Here is a 26,899-nt window from a genome sequence, read left to right as displayed (position 1 = left end):
GAAAGCTTCAGTAGAGAGAGAGTTTTCCATGGAAAGTGAGACAGGGGCATAGGTGGATGAGGCCCCAAGGAATGAGAGGAAAGGAGGTGGGCAGAGCTTTACCCCAGAGGCGAACAGAGGATGGACGTGGATCCAGATAAGACGTCAGCTCGTTCCCTAAAGGTCGTGCTGAAGGAGTAATGAGGGTGGCCAGTGCGCAGGGGTTTGAGAGGCCCCGTGGATATGGTGAAATAGCTGTGGGGAGAGTATTTGGCGATGCTCAATAGTTCAGGAGAGGCCGGGCGCGGTGGCTCAAGCCTGTAATCCCAGCACTTTGGGAGGCCGAGACGGGCGGATCACGAGGTCAGGAGATCAAGACCATCCTGGCTAACACAGTGAAACCCCGTCTCTACTAAAAAAGACAAAAAACTACCCGGGCGAGGTGGCGGGCGCCTGTACTCCCAGCTACTCCGGAGGCTGAGGCAGGAGAATGGCCTAAACCCGGGAGGCGGAGCTTGCAGTGAGCTGAGATCCGGCCACTGCACTCCAGCCCGGGCGACAGAGCGAGACTCCGTCTCAAAAAAAAAAAAAAAAAAAAAAAAAAAAAAGTTCAGGAGAAGATACTAGGATGAATGGTTGCTGTGTGCCACGGTTCTATAGGGTTTCACGTGTGTTATCTTACGTGATCTTCCGGGGCGCCGGTGTCTCCGTCTTCTGGTGACCAATCGGAAGCTCACAGAGAATGAGTAATTGGCCCTAAACCACCCAGCTAAGGCGTGGCAGAGGCGGGGCCCAAACGCGCGCTCCAGCCCTTGCGCAGGCGCCCTGGAACTCGCCCGCGTGTTGTGACCCAGAATTCCTGGGGCTGTGGAAGAGACCATAGGCTCAACAGGAGGGGGAGCCCTGGGTTGCGCGCCGGTCTGCATAGCTACTTGGCGGAAAGTTCCCATGAGTCTTTGCCAGCGTCCCCCTCCTTTTGTGAGGAATAGGATATCCCGACTCCTTAAGGGCCTGGAGCGCATAAGTTGTGACCTTTTCATTCCCGTTGTTATGGAGGTAGGGTCTCCGCGAATCTGGGAGTGGTAGCTGGGGGCAAGAGCAAATAAAGAGCTCGAGCTTCTGTGGTCTTTGGGGAGATGTTCCCGGGAAGCCTGGCTAGAGGGCGGAGGGCAGCTGTTGAGATGGCGTGGCTCCCCGGCTCCTGCGCTCGCGTGGCTTTCGCGGCGGGCGCTGCGGCCCGGTGTTGGACAGCCTGGCAGGGCAGCGGGGGGCTGAATCCGGCTGCCGTGGATGAGGCTCATGGATCGCCCTTTTGTGGTAGGGCCACATCTGCCAGAGCCTGGAGTCTGCGAAGGCCGGGACCCGGTTCTCCGGCCCGCCGTGGGGAGTGTGCAAACCCGAGAGAGCTGGGTAAGTTGGGGTCGACTTGCAGTTTGGGGTACCCCGAGGGCGGTGTACGTCGATAAGATTGTAACGGGATTACCGGAAGACCTACTCGACTGTCCTGATGATACTTGTAATAGGAAGTGCCGTCCGAAGCGATAACTGACGACGTTTAACGTCTATCTGACCGCAGTCGCTGAAACCTCTACAACTTAGTTGACCATAACTGCCAGAACCAGCCCTGAATTCCTGTCCTTCACTCCCTCTTTCAGATTGCCTACCCACCGCAGAGTGCTGAAGACGGGGTAGCCATGAGGTAAGAGGCCCTCCGGGGTAGGGTTTAACATGGAACGTCGTTTTGTCATCTTGAATGCACGGAAATTGGCGTTTTGACAGTTTTCTACGTTTAGGTGTTTTATACACTTTAGGGTAATGTGTCAAGTCATTGCATCTGATGGAACTTAAATAGAAACTGGAGATGGCTGCCCACATTCCTAACCTAGAACTGCATTTAAAGCAAGGTGACAGGCAGAAGCAAACTCCTTCGTTAAGAAATGTCTCCAGTGGCAGTGTTAGCTTTTTCAGGTAGGGTCTAGATCTCGAGCAGTACTGGAGAGTTGTGAGGTACTTGACTGCTCTGATGAAATCACCAATAGGAAGTACCGTCAGAAGCGATAACTGACAAAAACTACTCCTGTCTGATTGCAGTTAAGTCTTCACCACTTGCTGGTCCCCAGGAGTAAACTTGTCTGAACGGTGACCTAATTGCTATATTCACCTAGGTTGCAAATTCGTGAAGAATCAGCAGCATGTTTGGCAGCTGAGTATTGGAGCAAGGAGCCTGCCACGAGGTAAGCCTTGCTCTATGGGGAGGCTAGTGGCTGACCATACCTAGCTGTCAGGTGGAATGTTTGCAATTAGATTTGGTTAACCTGATACCTTGTAACAGTGTAGCCTATCCCAGAGATACTGATTTTGCTTTCCGGTGGCATTGGAGCCAGGGTGGAATAGCTTGAAAGAGGGGCTATTTACCTTTTGGCTGTTTAGTCTTGGGCAAATTACCTGTCTGCTGAGATGTAGTTTTCCTCAGATATGAAAAGGAAAAGTAAGCTCTGTGAAGTTTAAAGTGATGTGACTGAAATGTAGATTGCAACTCCCCTGAGGCTGGCTGGGAACGGCGGCCTATAATCCCATCACTTTGGGAGGCTGAGGTGGGTGGATCACCTGAGGTCAGGAATTCAAGACCAGCCTGGCTGGCCAACATGGTGAAACCCCGTCTCTACCAAAAATACAAAAATTAACCGGGTGTGGTGGTGTGTACTTGTAATCCCAGCTGTTTGGGGGGCTGAACCAGGAGAATCGCGGAAGGCGGAGGTTTTAGTGAGTTGAGATTGTGCTACTGCACTCCAGCCTGGGCAACAGCGAGACTCCATCCCAAACAAAAAAAAAAAATTACAACTCCCTGAGAAGCTAATTAAGATTTGTAGTCCTCAATAATTTACAAAAATTACCTCTAATAAGGTCTTAAGGGTTTTTGTTAGGATAGACTTAAATTTGTAAAGTCATTAATTGACGCTGTCATCAGAAATGCCTCTCCTGCTCTGCAGTCTCTAAGATGTATGCACCTTCTCCATTCCCCCAGGTTTTGAGAACAGAGTGCCGTTTTAGAGCTGGCGGCAGCATCTTAGCCCAAGAGAAGGTAAGCCTTGAGCTGGCCAATGACCCCCCCAACCTGATAGTGGAACGAATAAACAGCTGATCTTAAAACGCTTGAAAAAAAAGATATCAAATGATGAAATCACCCAAAATAGCTGGAATTACCGGCAGATTGTGTAGTGGTGAACCTACGGTTTTCTGAAGATATCTCTTACCCTGTGATTGACTGTCAGTTGGTGCAGAAAGTGAGATTGAAATGTAGTTTCTTTGCAGGTTATATTCCCAGAGGATGTCAATCCCAAGGACCAGTAGCTGCCGTCAGTTTGGATTATGAAAACTTTAACCGGCATCAACATTGGGTGTAGAAACATGCTTGCTTTGTGTATCAGAGGACATGCTCAGCAGATCCAAGAGATATATTTGGCAACTTTTTCTAGAAAAGGCACACTGGGTATCATTCATTACATTCTTGAGTTTTTTTGGGTTTTTCTTTTTTTTTTTGGACAGTCTTGCTGTGTTTCCTAGGCTGGAACGTGGTGGCACAATCACAGCTCATGGCAGCCTCAATCACTCAGGCCTAAGCAATCCTCCCGCCTTGTAGCTGGGACTACAGCTCACAGCACACCTGGCTAACATTTTTTTTGTTGTTGAGACGGATTCACTGTTGCCCAGGCTGGTCTCAAGCTCCTGGGCTCAGATGGTCCTCCTGCCTCAGCTTCCAAAGGCACAGGCCACGTTGTAGCTTTGTCCCTTGCCATCCTGCCCAACAGGAGGTGCTGTACCTTTTAATGAATTGACTTTCATAAATTGGTTATGTTGGTGGGCAAGTTCTTTAAGCTGGAAATTGTAAATTCTTCCTGAAATGCTTTTTCATGCAGTTAACATGAACTAATACTACAATAAAGGATGGTCTTGGGTATCGATTCTTAAAGATGTGTATTTGAAGAAAAAGTAAATTTCGCCTACTATTGTCAGATATTAGCAGTCCACATATTTGCTCTAGCTTGTAAACGTCCCTGTGGTCTGCCTAAGCTCAACCCCCTATTCTACAGCTTTAGACTGAAGGCAGAAATTCAAAGCATTTCGGCCCCTGCTGCTCTGTGCTGTTCCTTGGTGTAGCTTTCTTCCAGCTCCTGCAGCACTGCACCATTCCTAACCACAACCTTAACAGCACGCAGGGCCCATACTCTAGGCCCCATCTTGCTGTCTTCCTGTGTTGGAATCTTGCCTACCAAGGCCTGTCAGAGTGTACTCCCCATACTGTTTGCCCACAGAGTTCAAGAGTGATTGGCTCCCAATCTCCCAGCTGCTTGCGGGGCTGAGCCAGGAGAATCCCTTGGATCTTAGATCTAGGGGTTGCCTGTTACTTAGAAGAGATTCCTTAACTGGTAGGGCCCTTTCACTAGGAGAGCATTTGGGTAAGGGGAGTGGGTAAGATGAGAACCTTTGCTAAGTTAGGCTCCTTTGGGAGCCCCCAGCTTGTTTCTCCCTCTCCTCAGGCATCTTGCTGGATCTGCCAAGGGATTGGACTCCTTCATGGTCCTAGGTTTTTAAGGTTTTAAAGCCCATCTTCTGCAGTAGGTTTTCTGGAATGTGTTAGTGGATTACTTAAGAGTTATGGGAAAAGAGTTCCTGTGGCCTGCCTAGGTCAGTGAAGTCATACTGGCAAGTGACGAGAAGGAAGCCAGGCCTGTCACTTGGACTGCATGCTAAGGACATCAGAGCCCACACAGAAGTCTGGTAGTTTTTCAGCCAGCAGTGGGTACGGAAAGTTGATAAGGGATTTCTTTTTTTTTTTTTTTTGAGATGGAGTCTTGCTCTGTCACCCAGGCTGGAGTGCAGTGGCTGGATCTCAGCTCACTGCAAGCTTCGCCTCCCAGGTTCACGCCATTCTCCTGCCTCAGCCTCCCGAGTAGCTGGGACTACAGGCGCCCGCCACCGCGCCCAGCTAGTTTTTTGTATTTTTTAGTAGAGACGGGGTTTCACCGTGTTAGCCAGGATGGTCTCGATCTCCTGACCTCGTGATCCGCCCGTCTCGGCCTCCCAAAGTGCTGGGATTACAGGCTTGAGCCACCGCGCCTGGCCGATAAGGGATTTCTGAACAGGACTTTATGACTGTAGGCATGGGCACCATGTCTGTCCTGAGCACTGCCACAGGGCATCGTAGGCTGCTTTAATTGTTAAAGGGCATAGTGATAGCTGGTCCTATGGGTAGACACCTAGAATCACAAGGTGGGCCTCAGAAATGGAGCTGAGTCTCCATAAGGAGGTAGACCACGTTCAGTCCACCCGTAGCACAGATGGAACTGGGGTCTCTGGCAACCAACCCCTTCCCCCCCAGGTTCTTGAGTTACACGAGTTTTGCTAGATTCCAACACATTCATCTGGTTGGAGCTTGTTCCCCTAAATGAAAAATGTAATGCAATGCAGGTAGCGGCCCTACTGTATAATTTTTCTGGGGGAAAGTTCTTGGTGTTCACAATGGCTCAGGCTTCCAGGACCTCCAGCCATGTGCCCATTTCCACAAGTCTTTGGGGAAGGCCATGGGCTGAGCTGAGAGAGTTCTCTGGGGCCTGGGATGACTTAAGAGCCAAATGGCAGATAATGGGATTGGGGGCAGATGGAGAGGACCAATGGGAAATTTTAACACATCCCCTTCCCCAGATGCTATGGTTTGCCTTTCTGTAGGTGGGTGGCCCAGGCCAATTTTTGGCAATATCCTTAACCCACCTGATAGAAGCTCCCTCCCCTTGCGCATTCCACCCAACAAGGACTCCCTGGTGAGGCCCTTCACTTCCATGTCACGTCTGAGCTGCAGCTACAGTCTCCTTGCCCTCATGGTCGTCTTCGGCAGGTGCCACAGGGCCCCCTCCAGGGTCTTCCTGGCTTACTGTCCCTTCCCGGACCTCCTCCCCACTGCCCGGGCCCTCACCCAGCTCCAGGATGGTGGGTAGGTGGCCCTGCTTTGGGGAGCGCTTGCGCAGGCTGAGCAGGAAGGGCTGGGGCAAGGAGAAGATGTCCACGTTGTTGCCCAGGTCAATCCACGTGACATTGGGGAACTTGCTGGGATCCTTAAGGATGTCAGTGAGGTCGCGCAGCACAGCCCGGGTCAGCCGGTTGCCATTGAGTGCCAGTGTGGTGAGGCGGGGCAGGGTGCTGAGCGCCGGCAGCAGCTGCAGGACCATGTCATCCGTGAGGCCTGTGAAGCCCAGCTCCACGCTGTCCACCTGCTCCCCACAGCGCTGTAGGTAGCTGGTCACCCGCTCCAGGTCTCTGGAGGTCAGTGGGATGCCCGACAGGTCCACTGTGTTGTCTGGGGGGCTCCCGGCCAGGACAGCCTTGAGGCTGAAGGGAAAAGGGACAAGCAAGGCTCAGGCACGTGGGGCAGGCCTTTCCCCCAGAAGCTGCAGTGCCAGCCTCTGCTCGGCTCTCTGACACTAGGGACCGCTTTTATGAAACGCTTGGAGGTCGGATGCCACAAGTGCAGAGGTGGACGCAACCAGGGACCTGTCCCCTGACATTGCTGCACATCTCAGCTGTCAGGGCCGAGCTGGCCATAGCCTGAGGTATGTGGCTGCCCTCATTTGCCAGAAAATTGAGTTAAGAGTACCATTGGGCTGTTAAATGAAATAAGTTCGGCCGGGCGCGGTGGCTCAAGCCTGTAATCCCAGCACTTTGGGAGGCCGAGACGGGTGGATCACGAGGTCAGGAGATCGAGACCATCCTGGCTAACACGGTGAAACCCCGTCTCTACTAAAAAAGACAAAATCTAGCCGGGCGAGGTGGCGGGCGCCTGTAGTCCCAGCTACTCGGGAGGCTGAGGCAGGAGAATGGCATGAACCCGGGAGGCGGAGCTTGCAGTGAGCTGAAGTGAGCTGAGATCTGGCCACTGCACTCCAGCCCGGGCGGCAGAGCGAGACTCTATCTCAAAAAAAAAAAAAAAAAAAAATAAGTTCATAAGTGCAAAATAGTGCCTTGTATAGGTGAGTGATGAATAAACATTTGCAGCTGTATTCATCACTTCGACTCAGCTTCCCACTTCTACCACCCTTGGGTGGCAGCTCAGCTCCCATGAATGGCACAAAGGATATCTGAGTCCCCTCTTTCAAGACCATCTTCCCCACCAGAGAAGAATATCCTAGGGGGAGCCGGTAAGACAGCAGGCAGGGCAGGGCTCAGGGGCTCTGAGCCTGGTGGCAGCTGCTGACTCCTGGAGGCTGAGTGCCTTGCTCCTTGCTTCTCCTGCTTGCTCTTGGGACAGAGCCCAAGCAGTTCAAGCTGAACGCAAGTGTGCCTTTCCCGGCACACCCCCCACTCCCCACCCCACCCCACCCCCGCTGTCTGTCTGCTGGCTGCAGGCCCAGGTGCAGAGGTGAGATGTTCATTTTCCGCATTTTTTTCTTTTCTTTTTTTTTCTGGAGACAGTCTCACTGTTGCCCAGGCTGGAATACAATGGCACGATCTTGGTTCACTGCACCCTCTGCCTCCTGGACTCAAGCGATTCTCCTGCCTCAGCTTCCTGAGTAGCTAGGATTACAGGCGTCTGCCAACACGCCTGGCTAATTTTTATGTTTTTAGTAGAGATGGGGTTTCACCATGTTGGCCAGGCTAGTCTGGAACTCCTGACCTCAGGTAATCCACCCATCTTGGCCTCCCAAAGTGTTGGGATTACAGGCATGAGCCAACACGCCTGGCCATTTTCTGCATTTCTTCTTCTTTTTTCTTTTTTTTTTGAGATGGAGTTTTATTCTGTCACCCAGGCTGGAGTGCAGTGGCACCATTTTGGCTCACTGCAACCTCCACCTCTCGGGTTCAAGCGATTCTCCTGCCTCAGCCTCCCAAGTAGCTGGGACTACAGGCGTGTGCCACCACGGCCGGCTAATTTTTTTGTATTTTTAGTAGACACGGGGTTTCACTGTGTTAGCCAGGATGGTCTCGATCTCCTGACCTTGTGATCAGCCCACCTCGGCCTCCCAAAGTGCTGGGATTACAGGCGTGAGCCACGGTGCCTGGCCCCATTTTCTGCATTTCTAAGTGTGCTGGGAAGGAGAGGGAGGTGGAGGGGGCTCCCAGCCTGCTCCAAGAGCATATGCTACTGTCAGCAGCTCAAGGGTCATGGCCTGTACTTCCTGGCAACACAGGGCACATTTGTCCTTGAGATCTAAGCTGGGAGGCTGTCCACAGTTTGTTCATTTTGATTCTGACTGGGGTCCAGCCCCAGGGAGCTGGAAGGTAAAGCTCTCAAGGCGTGACATTTAAATGCTTGGAATGCTGCCAGCCATCTATGCAGCTTGATTTAAGTGTTGGTGCTATTATCGATGCCATTCCACCAGGGAAGCAGTGTGGTAGTGAACAGCCTGAGCTGGGTTTGAATTCAGCCCCACCGCTTACCAGCTGGGTGATCCTAACCAGTCAATTGACAACAGTGATATCTCCTCCCCAATTTGTTGCTTTTTGTTTTTTGGAGACAGAGTCTCACTCTGTTGCCCAGAGGGGAGTGCAATGGCGCGATCTTGGCTTGCTGCAACCTCTGCCTCCCAGGTTCAAGTGTTTCTCCTGCCTCAGCCTCCTGAATAGGTGGGATTACAGGTGTGCACCATCATGCCCAGCTAATTTTTTTTATTTTTAGTAGAGATAGGGTTTCACTATGTTGGCCAGCCTGGTCTTGAACTTTCTACTTCAGGTGATCCGCCCATCTCGGCCTCCCAAAGTGCTGGGATTACAGGCATGAGCCACCATGCCCGGCCCATTTGTTCTTTTAACAAACATTTGTTAAACTCCCCTGTGTGCCAGGCAGTATCCTAGACACTAGGGTCACAGTGGTGAACAGGATGGACAAAATCCCTGTTCTTCCTCTACCAGGGGGAGACAGACCACACACAAAACCATGTGAGGGGCGACATAGTGTGGGGCTGTGGCTACTCAGGAGAAGGTAATGTGTGAACTGACACATGAAAAAGCAAGCAGGGGCCATCAGAAGAGTTTGGTGAAGGTTCCAGCAGAGGGCACAAAGGCCCCGAGGCTGGAAAGGGCCTGGTGTGTCTGTGAACCAGCAGGAAGGCCAGTGTGGCTGGGATGGGAGAGCAGGAGAGGTGAGACCGGGGGCGAGGAGGGCAAATCAGAGGCCCATGCTTGGATTTCATTCAGGTGCCATGAGATTCCACCCGAGGGGAATGAGACCTCATGACATGGCTTCCGAATGAAGAACGGACTGAGCATGCGTGTGTGTGGGGAACCAGGAGAGGCCCTTAGGTTCCAGCAGAGCTCAAACTTCCAGCTTTCCAATGCTAAAGAACCAGCTCAGTCTCCTCATGGCATTCCAGGTTCCAAGGGCCCCCTGTCTTGCTGTATTCCCATATATGTCCCCTCTACCCAGGTGGAGCCCTTCCTGTGGCCAACACCATGACAGCCTTACACTCTTCATCCACCTGGGAAGGTGCCTCTCCAGGATCCATCTCCTGGTTGTGGGCGGGGTGGGGGTGGGGGGGAGTTCCAGAACAGAAGGAGGCACCAGAGTTCTTTCTTCTCCATGAGGGAGGGGGACAGCCCCTCCCTCCCCAGCCTGCAGAGACCTGCAGGGATGAGCTAGCAGCAGCACCAAGGCCTTGCCAGAGTCTTTGTGAAGGCACACCACTGGGCTACCATTTGCAAAAAGACAGGTGTGCTTCCTCCTCCAGGAAGCCTTCCTTCCAGGTTCCCCCTACTTGCTTCCTACAGTGTTATCACAGCCCACAGGTTCTGTGTCCTATATGCCCCTCAACCCCTACCAATTTTCAAGGGACTCTGAACCCCCTTGTTGCTGTATGGACCAGGGACATGGCTGGGGTCTGTGTCCCTCTGAGGACATCCGAGATAACTGAGGAGTTCAGTAGGGAGTGCTCTGTTGCCCAGGCTGTAGTGCAGTGGCACCATCTCTGCTCACTGCAACCTCCGCCTCCTTGGTTCAAGTGATTCTCCTGCTTCAGCCTCCTAAGAGACTGGGATTACAGGTGTGTGCCACCACGCCTGGCTACTTTTTGAATTTTTACAGGGTTTCACCATGTTGGTCAGGCTGATCTCGAACTCCTGACCTCAAGTGATCCACCTGCCTCAGCCTCCCAAAGTGCTGGGATTACAGGCATGAGCCAAACACTGTGCTTGGCAGGGACTGCCCACTTTAGCACACCAGGAATTAGAAATTTCTCAAATCTTTCTCCCGCCCATCCCATCTCAGTGGGCTCATACTCCCCAGCTCCCACCCACCAGACCAGGGTCCTCCTCTAGCTGTTTCCCCATCCTGGAATCCTCCTTCCATCTTACCTCCTTCGGGCAGCTTCTATGACCACCCCCCATGACTCCCGCCCTTCCCTTCCCTACATCCCTGAGAGGGGCGCCCTGTATCACACACTCAGCCTGGCATAGATAGACCCACCTGGGGGACTGTAACTCACCAAGCCTGTGGCTTCCTTTTCACCAGCCCCCGGTGCCGCCTCCACTGGGAGTGGGGGCTGAGGTGGTATGTCAGCTGCCGGCACAGCTTCTCCATGGCGCCCAGTGCATCGCCTTCCTGCAGAGGCAACCAGGGGTGATGGGGCCCTGAGTGGCTGGGTGCACCAGTCTCAGCCCCCAGGCTTCCTGTCTCCCGGGTAAGAGCCCAGCTCCCCCAGGCTGAGCTGGGGGAGGCCCTGCTCTGCTGGCCTAGGGTGGGCACCCTAGGCAGACGGTAGTGGCTACCAACAGGTCTGCAGGATGGTTTTAGTTTTTGTGAATTAGTTGCTAGCACTGAAAAACAGATGTATGTAAGTCTGGATTCCAGGAGATTGGACAACAGTTGGCTGGAGCCAAGTGCCTGCTGACCCCCTGGCTGGGACTCATCATGGTCCCCGCCACTCCCCAATGTCCAGGGCTGCTCTGTGCATTCTCTTGCTCAGCAGATTTATTGAGCACTTACTGGGAGCCAGGCACTTGTTCTAGGAAGCTAGGATACGGCCAAGAACAAATGTTCATGTCCTTGTATTTCACATAGTAAAGAGGAAAGTGAGATATTTTTACCAGTGTCTCCCTCAGAAGTGAGAACAAATGAATGAGGAGGCCAAGTCTTTCCCAGCCCAATTCATTCACAGGCATTCCTGTCTGGCCCGTCGGCACTGGAGTTTGAAACGCTGGGTGTCATAGGCCGAACTGTACCCACTGACAATCACGTGTTGATGTCCTAACCCCTAGTACCTTGGAATGCAGCTGTATTTGGAGACAATGTCTTTAAAGAGGTGACTAAGGTAAAATGAGGTCAGAGGAGCAGGCCCTAATCCTATATGACTGGTGTCCTAAGAAGAAGAAATGAGGACACAGACATGCAGAGGAATGACCACTGGAGGACATAGGAGGAGGAGGGACCGACAGACCTAGGAGACAGCCTCAGAAGGAAACCCCAGCCAGCCTTGGATTTCTGGCCTTCAGAGCGGTGAGAAACGAACTGTCTGCTGTTTAGACCACCAGTCTGTGATTTTTTGTTATGGCAGACACTGGGTTAAATGATGCAGCTGAAAGATGCTACAGACTCCGACTACATCCCTAGGAAAGTCCATCCAAGTCGTGTGGCCAACGACTCGGTGTGGGGAGGTCCGGCGCGTTAACCACGCGTAGTGGTCAGCATGGCGCCTGGCACAGAATGGGTGCTCAGTAGGCTGCTTTGTCATTACAATTCCCACACCCCTCTGCTAGCCGAAAACAGCATATTGAGTAGTGAAGAGCAAAGACCTGGGGCCAAACTGCAGGGATTCAAGTCCTGGCTTTGTCCCGTTCTGTGTGGCCCTGGACAATTGCTTGACTTCTCTGTGCCTCCAAGCCACAACTGTGAAGGGATTACAGTACAGACCTCCCAAGAGTTTCTGTGAGGATTAAATGAGTCACTACTAGTACAGTGCTTTGAATAGAGGCCAACCCACAGTGACCTCTCCAGGCATGCTCTCTAAGTGAATACCGGCACCTGCATAGGGAACTCTGGCAGGGCAAGGAGGGAAGACTACTTCTGCCCAGGCTTAGATTTGAGCTCAGCTTTGTTTTAATTTTATTTATTTTTTTGAGACGGAGTCTTGCTCTGTTGCTCAGGCTGGAGTGCAATGGGGCGATCTCGGCTCACTGCAACCTCCGCCTCCTGGGTTACAGCGATTCTCCTGCCTCAGCCTCCCGAGTAGCTGGGATTACAGGCACCCGCCATCATGCTCAGCTAATTTTTATATTTTTAGTAGAGATGGGGTTTCACCATTTGGCCAGGCTGGTCTTGAACTCCTGACTTCAAGTGATCCACCTGCCTCGGCCTCCCAAAGTGCTGGGATTACAGGTGTCAGCCTCCACGCCCAGGCTGAGCTCAGCTTTTAAGAGCAATGGGTTTGTGATTTCAGATGGAGAAAGAAAACGTGAGGCATCCCTGAGTGAGGAGGAAACAGTCTGCAGCAGGGCTTGGGGATGTGGCAGTCATAGGGTGTGTTACTGACATAAGGGCATGTGAAGGCCTGGGGCCTGATCACATCTGGTCCCTCCATGGTTCAAGCCACTGTCAGCCCTGCACACCAGACATCATGCAAGAAGGTTATGGAATTCCCACAGCACCCTAGGGCAGTAGATACTTTCGTTATCCCCATTATGCAGTGGGGGAAATTGAGGCCCAGAGGGCTGGGCATGGGCCTGGGGCTGATGGGAAGGCAAGAGAAGGAGACTCTGAGGAAGGTGGACGAGAGAGAGGAGGTGGGAAGATGGGAGTTGAATTTCCAAAGGAGAGAGGCATCTGTGGAGGGACCCAGGAGGCAAAGGAGGGTCCGAGACTGAACTAAGCAGATTTGGAGGAGCCCCCTGGGCGCCAGTTCACAGCCCATCCCTACCCCTGCCCCCAGCTTCCTGGTGCCTGGCCGTCTGATGAATAAGCTTGTATCACCTGCCACTTGTGCCTGTATCACACTTGTGTGCTACACCTGTGTGTCACTCTTGTGTGTTGCAGATGTGGAGGCAGGTGAGCATCTGCCTTTACAGCTTCATTCCCCACCCCTGGAGCTGACACCTTTTGGTTCCTAGACTTGGCTTCTTGCTGAGCCTGGGCACACTACTGTCTGGGGGGAAGCAAGGTGGGTGAAGCAGGAGGAGCTGGTCACAGGGGCTGCAGGGGAGTCCCTGAAGGGGACTGTTCCTTGGACTGGGAGATGGAGAGAGGGGTGGACAGGAGATGGAGAGGGTGACTCAGGGCCAGGCTATTGGAAGAGGCTGAAGGGACAGAGGCCACGCAGCTGACCGATATGCTGAATGGAGAAGGTGTGTGCAGGGAGGGTGAGGAAGGTCTAGGTTTTGGGCTTGGGACCTGAGTAGAAGTCAAGGGGCTTAGGACAAGAAGAGGGTGAGAAGGCAGGAGGGTGAGCCCACGTGGGGCCACAGTAAGTTTGAGGGGCTCACAAGACCTCCAGCTGTGGATGCCACTGGACTTACAGGGCTGGGGCTCAAGACAGGTCCAGGCTGGACATATTCATTAGTAAGATTAAACTCCTGGCCAGAGAATGAACCGAGCAGAAGGGAGAGAGGACACTGGACACACAGCGGTCAGAGAAGACTCCGTCAGAGCAGCAGGAGGAGCGGAGTCCGGACACCAAGGAGAAGAGTGGCTAATGGGGTTAGACCCCCACCCAGAGGCCACTGGGTCTCCAACAAGGAGGCCATGGCCAGCACAGGTTCAGGGAGAGGGGCCGTGGTGGGAGCTGACCTTGGAGCTCAAAGGGAGAATAGGGGCTGGGCATGGTGGCTCACACCTGTAATCCCAGCACGTTGGGAGGCCAAAGTGGGCAGATCACCTGAGGTCAGGAGTTCGAGACCAGCCTGGCCAACATGGCAAAACCCCGTCTCTACTAAAAATACAAAAATTAGCTGGGTGTGGTGGCGGGCGCCTGTGATCCCAGCTACTCCGCAAGCTGAGGCACGAGAACTGCTTGAATCCAGGAGACAGAGGTTGCAGTGAGCCGAGATTGTGCCACTGCACTCCAGCCTAGGTGACAGAGTGAGACTCCGTCTCAAAATAAATAAATAAATAAAATAATACATAAATAAAAACAAAGGGAGAATAGGATGTGACACTGGAGATGGCCCATCTAGAGCTGTGCTTCTTTACCTTGGAATCTTGCACACTGGAATCTCAGGGGAGCTTTGAAGTTCACTGATGGGCCAGGTGCTGTGGCTCACTCTTGTAATCCCAGCACTTTGGGAGGCTGAGGCAGGAGGATCACTTGAGCCCAGGAGTTCAAGACTACCCTGGGCAATATAGTGAGACCTGCTCTCTACAAACAAACAAACAAACAAACAAAACAAAACAAAAAAACGAAGCCCAGCATGGTGGCTTGTGCCTGCAGTCCCAGCTATCCGGGAGGCTGAGGTAGGAGGCTGTTGAGCCCCAAAAGTGAAGGCTGCAGTGAGCCGTGATCACACCTCTGCACTCCAGACAGAGTGAGACCTAGTCTCAAAAAACCAAACCAAACCAAACCAAACAACAACAAAATAACACTGATGCCTGAGCCACCCCAGTGATGGGTGGGTGGCTCAGGAACAGGGATTTTTTTCTTTTTTTTTTGAGATGGAGCCTCACCCTGTTGCCCAGGCTGGAATGCAGTGGCGTGGTCTTGGCTCACTGCAACCTCCATCTCCCAGGTTCAAACAATTCTCCTGCTTCAGCCTCCCAAGTAGATGGGATTTACAGGCGCCTGCCACCAAGCCCGGCTAATTTTTTGTATTTTAATAGAGACAGGGTTTCACCATGTTGGCCAGGCTGGTCTCGAACTCCTGACCTCAGGTGATCTGCCCGCCTCGGCCTCCTAAAGTGCTAGGATTACAGGTGTGAGCCACTCCACCTGGCCACACGGGGAAGCCTCAGCTTGCAGAGTAGCTGGGATCACAGGCACCTGCCACCACGCCCAGCTAATTTTTGTATTTTTAGTAGAGACAGGGTTTTGCCATGTTGGCCAGGCTGGTCTCGAACTCCTGACCTCAGGTTTCCCAGGTGATTCCCTAGTGCAGCCGAGGTGGAGAAGCACCAGTTCAAAGACCATGGGTGGGATCAGGTGGTCTGCCCAGCATTGCTCCTGGAACCACCCCAGGACAGAATGTTGCCAGTCTCCAAAGCTTAGAACTGAGCTCCTCAGCTGCAGCTCCTCCTTCAATCACTTCCCAGGGTTTCCAAAATCTGGGGCTGAAATCTCTGTCCACCCTCTCAGCCTGGGCAGCTGAGCCTTAAAAGAAGAGAACAGAGGACGGACGCGGTAGTTCACGCCTATAATCTCGGCACTTTGGGGGGCCAAGGCGGGCGGATCATGAGGTCAGGAGTTCAACACCAGCCTGGCCAATATGGTGAAACCCTGTCTCTACTAAAAATACAAAAATTAGCCAGACATGGTTGTGGGCGCCTGTAGTCCCTACTCGGGAGGCTGGGGCAGGAGAATCACTTGAACCCAGGAGGTGGAGGTTGCAGTGAGTTGAGATCATGCCACTGTGCTCTGGCCTGGGAGACAGAGCAAGACTCCGCCACACGCACACACACACACACATACACACACACACACACAGCAGAGGACAAGGGGGCATCACTGCACTGCCACTGCCACAAGGGGGCAGCCACGCACAGGGCCAGGCTCCGGATGGACGTGCACATCTGCCACTATCAGGGAGAACTGAGGAGCCTTGGTCTCCTCACTGGCTAGACAGGAACAATAGATATGGACACCTCATAGAGTTGCCTTGAGACCACAAGTGAGCTGATGTTCTCTCTGGAGTGAGAGTTCCCTTCTGCTTGTCTGAACTAAGCTGACAACAGCTAACATGTACTGAGCAGCTGTGATGCGTTGGGCATCTCCTCTGAGCAGTGTTTGCATGAACTTTTTGGAGCTCAGAACACAATTCCAAAGCATGGCACCGGGGCCAGCAGAGAGCTTTGAACTAAAGGAAATTGGAAAGCCTCAGAAGCAAAGTTTTTCTGCCCTTCTGCTGCCCTCCTGTCTCTAGCCCTTCTCCCCTAGAGTGAGTCAGAGAAACCAGAATTCTTCTTCCCCAAAGCAGGTCACAGAAACTAGAACCCCTCTACCCCAAAGCAAGCCATAAAACTAGGTAGGTCACTCTCTCCCTTCTGATTGAAGACCATTCCAGAGGGGTAGGAAGGAACACTGCACAGAGAGGCCAAGAAGAATCTGCACAGACAGCCTTCCTGGGTCCCCTCAGCCTATCACCATCGGATCACACCCTTTGTCCAATCGCATTGCTACAAGCTGTGCACTCTTTACCAAACCTGAATATAAAAATAGATAGCTGGCTGGGCACAGTGGCTCACGCCTGTAATCCTAGCACTTTGGGAGGCCAAGGTGGGTAGATCACCTAAGGTCAGCAGTTCGAGATCAGCCTGGCCACCATGGCAAAACCCCATCTCTACTAAAAATACAAAAAATTAGCTAGGCGTGGTGGCGGGCACCCGTAGGCCCAGCTACTTGGGAGGCTGAGGCAGGAGAATTGCTTGAACCCAGGAGGTGGAGGTTCCAGTGAGCTGAGATCACACCATTGCACTCCGGCCTGGGCGACAGAGTGAGACTCTGTCAAAAACAAACAAACAGGCTGAGCGTGGTAGCTCACACCTGTAATCCCAACACTTTGGGAGGCAGAGTGGGCCCGAGACTAGCCTGACCAACATGGAGAAACCCTATCTCTACTGAAAATACAGAATTAGCTGGGCATGGTGGTGCATGCCTGTAATCCCAGCTGCTCAGGAGGCTGAGGCAAGAGAATCGCATGAACCCAGGAGGTGGAGGTTGAGGTAAGCCAAGATCGCGCCATTGCACTCCAGCCTGGGCAACAAGAGGGAAATTCCGTCCAAAAATAAATAAATAAATAAATAAAATTAAAAAATACAAACAAACAAAAAACCAAACCAAACAAAACAAAAAAAGACATCTTTCCCTAGGTTTTGGGGTCATTTCTTTCTCTCTTTTTTTAAAGAGATGGGAGTCTCACTATATTGCCCTTGCTGGTACTGAATTCCTGGCCTCATGTAATCCTCCTGCATCAGCCTCCCAAGTAGTTGGGACTAAGGGTCTTCATTTCTTTTTTCTTTTTTTTTTCAGTAACGGAGTCTTGCTCTGTCGCCCAGGCTGGAGTGCAGTGGCACCATCTCAGTTCACTGCAACCTCTGCCTCCCACGTTCAAGTGATTCTCCTGACTTAGCATCCTGAGTAGCTGGGATTACAGGCGCATGCCACCACGCCCAACTAATTTTTGTATTTTTAGTAGAGACAGGGTTTCACCATGTTGGCCAGGTTGGTCTTGAACTTCTGACCTCAGGTGATCTGCCTGCCTTGGCCTCCCAAAGTACTGGTATTACAGGCGTGAGCCACTGTGCCTCACCTAAGTGTCTCCATTTCTGAAAACTCCCATGTTGTGTAAAACTTTGATTAAATAAATTTGTTATGCTTTTTTCCTATTACCCTGTATCTGGTTATAGGAGTGTCAGCCATGACCCTTATAATGAGTGAGGAAAGGTACCACACCACTCTGCCCTACAAAGTCTTTTTGTTTTTAGACGGAGTCTTGCTCTGTCACCAGGCTGGAGTGCAGTGGTGCAATCTCAGCTCAATGCAACCTCCACCTCCCAGATTCAAGCGATTCTCTTGCTTCAGCCTCCCCAGTAGCTGGGACTACAGGCACCTGCCATCCATGCCTGGCTAATTTTTTTTTTGTATTTTTATTAGAGACGAGGTTTTACCATGTTGGTCAGGCTAGTCTCGAACTCCTGACCTCAAGTGGTCCACCTGCCTCGACCTCCCAAAGTGCCCTATGAACTCTTTATAGTCCCATACCTCACTACAACCCTATGAGACAGGTATTATTAATATCCCTGCTTTACAAATGAGGGAACTGAGGCAAAAAGAACTTAAATAGATGGGCAAGGCCGCCCAGCTCTAAAGTCAGCTAGCTCTGAGGCTGATGCTCCTAACCGTGATCTGCTGCCCTCCTTGTGAGAAATCCTGTCTTTGGCTTAGGTCAGCTCAAAGTGTTTCTATCATTTACAACCAGAAATGCCTTCAGTGAGACTGTCTCATTTTTTCCCAACTCTTCCACTTTTCAAGAACCCTTTAGGGCTCCCTCCTGCAGAGAACAGGACTAGGCAGGACTGGCCCAGAAGTGGAGGATTAAGAAGGCGGGGAATGGCAGGAGGGAGAGGAGAAGTAGGAAGAGGAGGAGGGAGAGGAGGAGAAAGAGGAGGAGGAGGAAGGGGAGAAGGAAGAAGAGGAGGAGGAAGGGGAACAGAAGGAGGAGGAGGAAGAGGAAGAGGAGGAAGAGGAGGAGAAGGGGAGGAGGAGGAAGAGAAGGAGAAGGGGAGGAGGAGGAAGAGGAAGAGGAGGAGGAAGAGGAAGAGGAGGAGGAAGAGGAGGAGGAGGAAGAAGAGGAGGAGGGAGAGGAGGAGAAAGAGGAGGAGGAGGAAGAGGAGGAGGAGGAAGGGGGGGAAGAGGAGTAGAAGAAGAGGAGGAGGAGAAGAAGGAAGAGGAGGAGGAAGAGGAAGAGGAGGAGAAGAAGGAAGAGGAGGAGGAGGAAGAGAAGCAGAAGGAGGAAGAGGAGGAGGAGGAGGAAGACAAGCAGAATGAGGAAGAGGAGGAGGAGGAAGAGGAGGAGAAGGAGGAAGAGGAGAAGGAGAAAGAAGAGGAAGAGGAAGGAGAGGAGGAAGCTGGACTTGACACTGAGACACACATACCTTAACTCCTCCAGTGACTGTAACCCTGAGAAGTAACCTGGGAGCCATAGGCAGCCACATTCCCTACCATGCGGCAGGGGAAGATCAGTCTGTGCAGAGGGAATGCAGAGGGAGGCAGGGTAGAGCAGGGAGGAGGAAGGAGGGACCTCTGCACTGTGCTTATCTACAGTTTTAGCACCTTGGTCTAACTTGGCTGCCTGTGGGCACCACAAGACACCTTGGTATCTGAGGGACACATTTTCTTCCTTGCTGGAGCCAGCCTGCCTGGGCTTCTGTTATGTGCAGCAGAATCCTAATCCACCCAGGAGGCACAATGGCTGTGTGCAGAGTCAACTCTCTGCAGTCCTCCCCCAATCCCTGAAGAAGGCAGGAGTGGAATGTGGCACAGTCAAGGTGACTGTGAGTGCAGGTCAGGGCAGCAGCCTCTCCAGACCTTCCCAGTAAGGCTGCCCAGGTCCTGGGGCAGAGCATGTTTGAGGGGCTTCGCATTAATCTGTCAGGAAAGATGACATGCCGACCTGCAGGCTGACCTGGAAGGGGTCCCAGCACCCAACACTGCTCTGGCTGTCAGCCATTAGGCAATGATACCATCTGCCATCTTCACTCCCCAGGCACCTCTGTAACTGTTCCAGGACCCCGACAAGCACAGCCCTCCACTGCCCGCCATTCAAGGGTATCCCTCCCTCATTCATAAATTCATTCATACATTCATCAAATGTTGACTGTCCCGCTCATTATGCTGGACACCATTCCAGATGCAGAGACTGTGTGCCAGCTTTTCTGTTTCCTCTCGCCCCACAGTCCACTCTGCCCTTCTCTGCTCAGAAGGCTGGGCTCTAGAGACCACGTCACTGGGCTCTCTTCCCCCTGGCTTCCTCTTGGGTTCAGCTAATGGGAGCAGTGGCAGCAAGACCAGAGGGCAGGAGGAGAGACAGATGGGGTTTATTCTGATTCCCACACTTCGGCATGTGCAGCAGCCAGCCTCTAAGACAGCCTTGCTGCTCTTGGCTCCTGGCATCTGTGCCCCTATGTAGCGTCCTTCCACACTGTAGCAGGGCTGGTCTGGGTGAGCAACAGAATCATCAGAATCAATAGAATGGCAGCAATGATGGTTTGTGACTTCTGAGACTGGGTCTTAAAAGGTATTGTGGGGGTTGGGCTCACACCTGCAATCCTAGTGCTTTGGGAGGCCAAGGCAGGGGGATTGCTTGAGGCCAGGAGTTTGAGACCCAGCCTTGGCAACATAGTGAGGCCCCCATGTCTATAAGAAAAAAACCCCCAAAACTAGCTAGGCATGGTGGTGCCTGCCTCTAGTCTCAGCTACTCAGGAGGGTGAGGTGGGAGGATCACTTGAGCCTGGTAGTTCCAGGCTGCAGTAAGTTATGATCACACCACTGCACTCCAGCCTGGGCATCAGAGTGAGACCCTTTCTCAAAACAAACAAACAAACACACAAAACAAACAAACAAAAAAAAGCCAGGCATAGTGGCTCACGCCTGTAATCCCAGCACTTTGGAAGACCGTGGTGGATTACCTGAGGTCAGGAGTTTGAGACCAGGCTGGCCAACATGGCGAAACCCCGTCTCTACTAAAAATACCAAAAATTAGCTGAGTGTGGTGGCAGGTGCCTGTAATCCCAAGCTACTTGAGAGGCTGAGGCAGGAGAACTGCTTAAATCCGGGAGGCAGAGGTTGCAGTGAGTCGAGATTATGCCACTTCACTCCAGCCTAGGTGATAGAGTGAGACTCTGTCTCAAAACAAAAACAAACAAAAAAAGGCATTATGGCTTCTATATTATCACCTGTTGTGGGATAAGCCAGCTGCCATCATGTGAGGACACTCAAACAGTCCTATGGAGAGGCTACAGGGCGAGTGTGCCGCCCTGGAAGTGGACCTGCCAACTTCTTCTTCTTTCTTTTTTTTTTCTGAGATGGAATTTCACTCTTGTTGCCCAGGCTGGAGAGCAATGGTGCGATCTCGGCTCACCGCAACCTCTGCCTGCCGGGTTCTAGTGATTCTCCTGCCTCAGCCTCCCAAGTAGCTGGGATTACAGGCATGTGCCACCACTCCTGGCTAATTTTGTATTTTTAGTAGACATGGGATTTCTCCATGTTGGTCAGGCTGGTCTCCAACTCCCAGTCTCAGGTGATCTGCCCGCCTCGGTCTCTCAAACTGCTGGGATTACAGGCGTGAGCCACGGAGTCTGGCAGACCTGCCAACTTCTGCAAAGTCTTCTGACACCTGCAGCCCTGACCAATGTCTTGAGAGACCCAAAGCTAAACTACCTAGTTAAGCTGCCCCTGCAATCCTGACCTGCAGAGACTATAACAATAAATGTCTGTTGTTTTGGGGTAGTTTGCTATATGGCAATGGATAATGCAGCATGGCTCCGAACCAGGTGTTCTCACCCTGCCTCTGGCAATACAGCTCGTCCTCCTGTGAAACAACTTCCTACCGCTGCTGTCTCTGGATGTCTCAACATCCCCTGTTGACTTCCTTTATCCTGTCCTCAACCCTTTACTAAACTCTCTTCAAACTTCACAATGGAATATGTTGCCTCCTTCCCGCCTGGTGCAGGATAGAACTGTGAACAAGACAGACACCCTTCCCTTCAGAGTTTATATTCTAGTGGGGAAAACAGACCATAAATTAGCCAACAAGTAAATAAGCAAGGTAATTTCAGAGACAAGTAAGTAAAACAGAGAAATGAATGGAAAAATAAATTGGGCTCGAGACAGGCTGATCAGGAGCCTCCATAAGGCAGGCTTGTCAACGAAGCCCTCTTAGAGGCCGGAGGCTCAATCTGAACTCAGGAGAAGGAAGCTCAGACAGAGGAGGCTGGAGCAGAGGGAGCAGTGATGTCCTTAAGGTAGGAGAGGGTGTGGAGGTGTCAGGGGCAGAGGAGGAAGGCCCACCTGCTAGAGCAGAGCTCGCAGGCCAGCAAGTAGGAGAGGGGAGCTCAGAGACTCAGGCAAAGCCAGATGAGGAGTTTGGGTTTTATTTGAACTACAGCACGGCCCCTCACTGAAGGATTTTCAGTGAGGGTCCGTGTAGTATCCAATTTACCTTTGGAATGAGCCCTCCGGTCTTGACACCTCTGTCCACAATATCTCGACCCATAACGTGGGCAGACATGAACTCAGATGCAAATTGCTCTGACCAGGACATCCCGGTCAGCCCTCTGGGGTGGATGGAGGGGCTGCTCCTACCACCAGCCTGGGGACCTCCCACCCCTGCCTCATCCAGAGAGCCTCGCTTGCCACATGGGCACAAAAGGGGCCCGCCAGGTCTCTGGGCTTCACCAGGGCTCACTCACTCTGGCTGGCTCTGACTTTGTTTTGAAGAAAACAAAGTCCAGGTAATGAAGTGGTTTGAGGAAGGTTACACCATGCAATGGACTGAATGTTGGTATGTCCCCAAAATTCACATGTTGAAACCTAATTCCCAGGGTGATGGTATTCAGAGGTAGGGCCTTTGGGAGGTGATTAGGCCAGGGGGGTGGAGCTCTCACAAAGGGATTCGTGCTCCTTTGCCCATTTCCTGCCATGTGAGGACACAAGAAGGTGACCGTCTGTAACCCAGAAAAAGGTCCTTGCCAGTCACCAACCAGGCTGGCACCCAGATCTCAGACTTCCAGCCTTCAGAAGTGTGAGAGATAAATTTCTACTTTTGTAAGCCACCCGGTTACAATAATTTGTTACAGCTACCTGAATGGACCACAACAACCCAGGTAGGCACCCCCCGGCCCCGCCCTACCCAGATGGAAAGGGAAGATCAGAGGGCAGGAGTTCCCGTCCCTCCGCCTGGCCTCGCCTGGCCCTGTCTCACAGGGTCTCCCGATGGCCCTTACACACTCCCTGGCCTGCCTCTCTCTCTGAGAGGGTGGGTCCCTCTCCCCACACAGGCCGTCCGTGAGGCAACCTGTGAGGGGCAGGTTGGGGAGGGAGGGGAGCTCGGCTGCTCCCACCAGGCCCCTCCTCCTGCCCCTTGGGCACTGACCGCCCAGGGACCCCCGGCCTGTGTCCTGCCCAGCTCTGAGTCACTGCATAGGCCCAAATCACACCCATGGTTCTCCTCGGAGGTGTAACCTTGCTCAGATCACTTGACTGAATTTTGTTTTCCCCAACTCAAAGATGGGCGTACACATAGCCCTCCGGTTTCCTTTTTGCTTTTTTGAGAGCCCCATTGCCTTTCGCTGTCTCATCTCTGAGCAACTCCATTCCTGCTCTAGGAAAGGCAGGGTCTGGCACCCGGCAAGGCCTCCTCACAGGCCTGACTCCCGTCCCTTCCCACCTCCCCAGGCAGAACCAGGTGGAACTGCATGAGAAGCGGCAGAAGCGCCAGCCCCAGCCAGCGCCCCGGGGATCCTGGCACCAATCAGGCCTCAAGGCCTCCTCAACACCAGCTTTCCTTCCCCTCCCGTTGGGCCCTGTATCCCGACCTTCTGCAACATTGTGCTCCTGACCCTGGCCAGCTCCCAGCCCTCCACAGCTGGGCCCCCACCTCAGAGCCTTCGTATCAGATAGCCCCAGAGTCAGAGAGAAGGCCCCCGACAAAGCCGCAGATGGAGCTCAGCCCCAGGAAACGCCTTTCCAGAGCAAGGCTCCAGCTCACTGTAGGACCACGGTCAAGTCTGTGTCCAGGCCGAGCGAGGGGTGGGCTTGGGAACCATCTCACTCCTGGCCTAGATCCTACACCAAAAGGAAAAACTTCCCTCCCGCACCTCTTCATCCTGCTCTGGTTTCCTGACTGCCAGAGGGGAAGCACTTCTTTTGGAAGCCACTGGAAATTGAGGGATGAGACAGAAAAAACCAAAGCAACAGAGAAGCGCTCAAGCGTGGAAATGTCCCCGCCCAGCCCTCCCCTTCCCACCGGGTCCAGCTGCATAGCCCCGGGGAAGCCTAGACCTGGAAGTGCAGGAACAGGACAGAACCTCCCATCCAGGAGGGGCTGAGCGGCAGATGTGGAGCCTGGAGAGCCATGGAGCTTTCCCTTCCGAGCTCCCAGGGCCAGCAGGAAGAGGACATGAGTGAAGGGATGGGTGTGAAAGGACACTTAGCCTCAGAGGTGAACACATCTGGGAGTGGCGGGACTGAGGCAAAGTGGACAGCCCCATGCAGGGCCCCGGCCAGCTTTCTAGGACACCTTTGTGCAAATAAGAAAAAGTTCACCTCCAGGGGGACACAGACTTGCACCAGGGCTCGTGGCTTGGTGGGTAGAGAGAGGGCTGGATTTGAACTTTCCCCTTCCTCCCCTACCCCGCCACCCCTCTGTATGCATGCTTTTGTGCAAGGCACAACCTGTACAACTGTATGTGGTGGCCTTGGCCCCGTATAACAGGGATGGCTACTTAGCTCCAGCCCTGCAGAAATGAGGGCTTCATGTTGCTGGAGCTTCCAGTTTTTCAAGGGCAGCCGAATATAGGGATCCTGTGAAAAATTCTGGTTTTTAAATGTTGGCAGTGAATTCACCCCCTGGGCCAAACAAAACCAATCTGTGCTGGTGGTGCCAAGGGAGAGCACCTCAGGCTCTTGGTGCCTGCAGGACGGGCTTGTCCTCCTTGGGCACAGAGCTGCTCTGCCCTGAAAGGCACCCACCGCACACCCTGGGACCTGGCTGGCTCAGACCACAGCCACCCTACCGGCTTGGGACAGTGGATGTAGCGTGCCAGGCTGATGATGAGGTCATGTGTGATAGGGTCCACCAGGTTCCGGAAGCTGGCGTAGCGATACAGAACGTCATCTAGTGAGGTCGACTCCATGCCCAGGTCCTGCAAGAGCAAAGGATGCCCAGAGGTCAGGGCTGGCTGCCCCACCCAGCTCACCCATCATCCCCAGGAGAAGTAGGCACAGGCCCCTGGAGGCAACTCTGCCTCCCAGAGCCCCAGTGGGGAGCGTCTGCAGAACTTCCCTCAGGGGCTGGGGCAGGCCCCTCCTGTTTGTCTTTACCTCCAAGTTGAGAAGAGTGGGGACTGGCCTCTGCAGGCTCCGCAGTTTGTGTGGGTCCTGGCTTGTGGCCCTCTCCTAGGACAGCCTCTGACCTTTGTCTCTCTGGTTTTCCAGAGGAGGAAGCCAAGGGTGGCCCGCCTCGGTGCAAGCAGCTGCTTCTCCATCGTGGCAAAATTTGGAATTGACAAAACTGCCTTGTGACAGGATGGTTTATTGATATTTGTTTGTGTTTTCTTCCTGCTTCCGACGTTTTTACTCCTCCTTCTGTAGCTGATGCAGCCTGAGTGTTCCTTTGCCTTGGGGGTTTCTGAGTGGTGGGGTTGTAAGGACAGCCTGCCAGGCACCCAGAAGGAAACCTCACCAGGACTCCCTCAGAAAGGTTCTGAGTGGAATCTTCCCGATGGGAGGGGAGTAGCTTGGAGGCGAGTGACACTAAGTGTGGTGGGGCCGCGGCAGAAACCGCTGGAGCAGAGCTTCCCTGGGTCTGAGGGAGGAATTGGGTTTGGGGGCTCAGGACACACCACCCCAGAATATGGTACCCTGGCATCTGAGGAGGCAGCCGACGCAGGAAGGTCTCTCTGACTGCCGTTCTCCCCTGAAGCAGGCCCTGAAGAATCCTGTGACCTTCCTCTAAAGTAGGTCATGAGACCCTGAGCTTAAAACGGAGTGATGGGCTTTGGAGAAGTAAGGAAACATGACATGCCTGCCCCGGGGTGGGGACTAAACTTTGCGCCACTCCATGTGAAAGGGGTAGTTACGCCTGCTCCCTTTCCTCAAGCCCCCCCGCCCCCCCCGCCCAATTTCTGCCATCCTTGGGTATGAGCTACACTGCAGTCCCTGACCCTAGTTTGGTGCCTTACACAGACCAGGAAATGCTGACATTCCCATCCGGAGACTGTCCTCACGCCATCCTGGGGAACAAGAGGCATCCCTGGGTAGGGGGGCAAAGCAGGCCCACCCACTGAGGGCTGTCCTCATTCTGGGGGCTCCCACAGCTTCCCCAGCACAGCCCAGAGAAGAAAGGCTCCCAGCCCAGGTGGCTGGGGTCCTGTGCCCTGGGGACGGGAAGTCTGGGCAGGGAATGTGTGGGTGACCAGCTGAGTTTGCTCCTTGTCATTTTGTTTGTATTCTCAATTTTTAAAATACCTTCCCCACATGATTCTTAGAAATCCCTGGAAGGCAAACAGGCTGGACATCATTATACACTGTCTACAGATGGAGACACCAAGGCCCACGCCTTCTGTGCTGTTGGAATTTCAGGAAGGATGGGGGTGGGGCGCGGCCTCAGCCCTGGGCCTGTTCTGCATATCTCATTGCTCTTATCTGCCACAGGGTGGTGAGAGGGTGGCTGAGCTGGACAGATGGAGGGCAGGGATGGGCTCTGTGGTCTGGCAGCTGACATTGCTACAAGCAAATAAAGAGTCTTTGCTGGGGGCTCTGGAGGGCCTGGGTGTCATGCCTGGGGGTGGGAGGAGCCTCCTGGGGGGACCCCCTTGGAGCCCACCTGCCAGCCAGGTCCTACCTGCCATGGTTAGGGGGCACTCTGCCCCCACCCTCATTAAGGCTTCATTCATGCCTCAATGAGGACACAAGAGGCCAATTGTGAGGACTCTGTTTTCCACGTGGCAGGAATGAACCTCGGAGGCGAACTGCCAGGCCCTGTGCCAGGCTCTCTGGCTGCTGAAAAAATTTGCTGGGAACCAGGACCTGGGGGCTCAAGGTCTGGTGTGGATGCAGTCGGGGGAGGCTTCTGAAGCACTGGCTGGCACAGGCTCCAGAGCTGCACTCCCTTGTAGAAGCAGGTGCAATGCCCGCCTTCAACCTCTGGCCCTGCCCTGGCTTTTTCAATCCCTCAGCCAGGGCTGCGTCCTGAAGCAAGCAACCTGCCACTGCTGAGCCTGTTTCCTCATCTGTAAAATGGGGACAGTGACCCCAGCATCACAAGGAGGTAAGGGGAACAAGACCAAGTGCTACATGTAAAGCCTCTGGCAGGGAAGAGAAAGCAGCAGTGCCCTTTCTACTTCATTTCTGCCCCCTCCTCCCTGGGAGGCCCGTCCTCCCCTTCTGCAGGGATTCTCCATCTCTGGGACCACAGACCCATTTGAGAATGTGTCAAAAGCTATGAGCTCTCTCCCTAGAAAAATGCAGGAGTCAGGGCTGGGCGGGGACCTGGGCACATAGAGTCCACGCTGGCCTC

The 26,899-nt window shown here is 53.2% G+C and overlaps 2 protein-coding genes and 3 non-coding genes across 6 annotated transcripts in view; 4 read left to right on the top strand and 1 right to left on the bottom strand.

The window, feature by feature from the left end:
* The first annotated feature begins 1,041 nt into the window (after positions 1-1,041).
* Positions 1,042-24,936, top strand: LOC117066412 (putative uncharacterized protein LRRC75A-AS1, mitochondrial). Its single transcript, XM_033181755.1, is given in 5 exon segments — positions 1,042-1,361; positions 1,363-1,389; positions 1,635-1,678; positions 2,145-2,213; positions 23,056-24,936. Coding segments are annotated over 5 exon segments (549 nt in total). The 5' UTR covers positions 1,042-1,115; the 3' UTR covers positions 23,219-24,936.
* LOC117068090 lies at positions 1,480-1,551 on the top strand. Its single transcript, XR_004430957.1, has one exon. It is a non-coding gene; the product is annotated as a small nucleolar RNA SNORD49 (small nucleolar RNA).
* LOC117068088 lies at positions 1,996-2,066 on the top strand. Its single transcript, XR_004430955.1, has one exon. It is a non-coding gene; the product is annotated as a small nucleolar RNA SNORD49 (small nucleolar RNA).
* LOC117068105 lies at positions 3,150-3,222 on the top strand. Its single transcript, XR_004430968.1, has one exon. It is a non-coding gene; the product is annotated as a small nucleolar RNA SNORD65 (small nucleolar RNA).
* LRRC75A (leucine rich repeat containing 75A) overlaps positions 5,446-26,899 on the bottom strand; it is a 49,606-nt gene continuing 28,152 nt past the window's right edge. Inside the window, exons 2-4 of one of the 2 annotated variants that reach the window (XM_033181753.1) lie at positions 24,396-24,524; positions 10,449-10,564; positions 5,446-6,363 (exon numbers count right to left, since the gene is read on the bottom strand). In XM_033181753.1, coding sequence (XP_033037644.1) covers positions 5,820-6,363; positions 10,449-10,564; positions 24,396-24,524 — 789 coding nt within the window. In that variant the 3' untranslated portion in view covers positions 5,446-5,819. The remainder of the gene's footprint in view (positions 6,364-10,448; positions 10,565-24,395; positions 24,525-26,899) is intronic. The other variant, XM_033181754.1, reaches the window with a different exon arrangement.

This window comes from Trachypithecus francoisi, unplaced genomic scaffold (genome assembly GCF_009764315.1).
Source record: "Trachypithecus francoisi isolate TF-2019V2 unplaced genomic scaffold, Tfra_2.0 Lachesis_group20, whole genome shotgun sequence".
In the NCBI taxonomy this organism is placed as follows: domain Eukaryota; kingdom Metazoa; phylum Chordata; class Mammalia; order Primates; family Cercopithecidae; genus Trachypithecus; species Trachypithecus francoisi.
The sequence above is the reverse complement of the archived record's forward strand: the minus strand, read 5'-3'. Positions and strand labels throughout refer to the sequence as shown.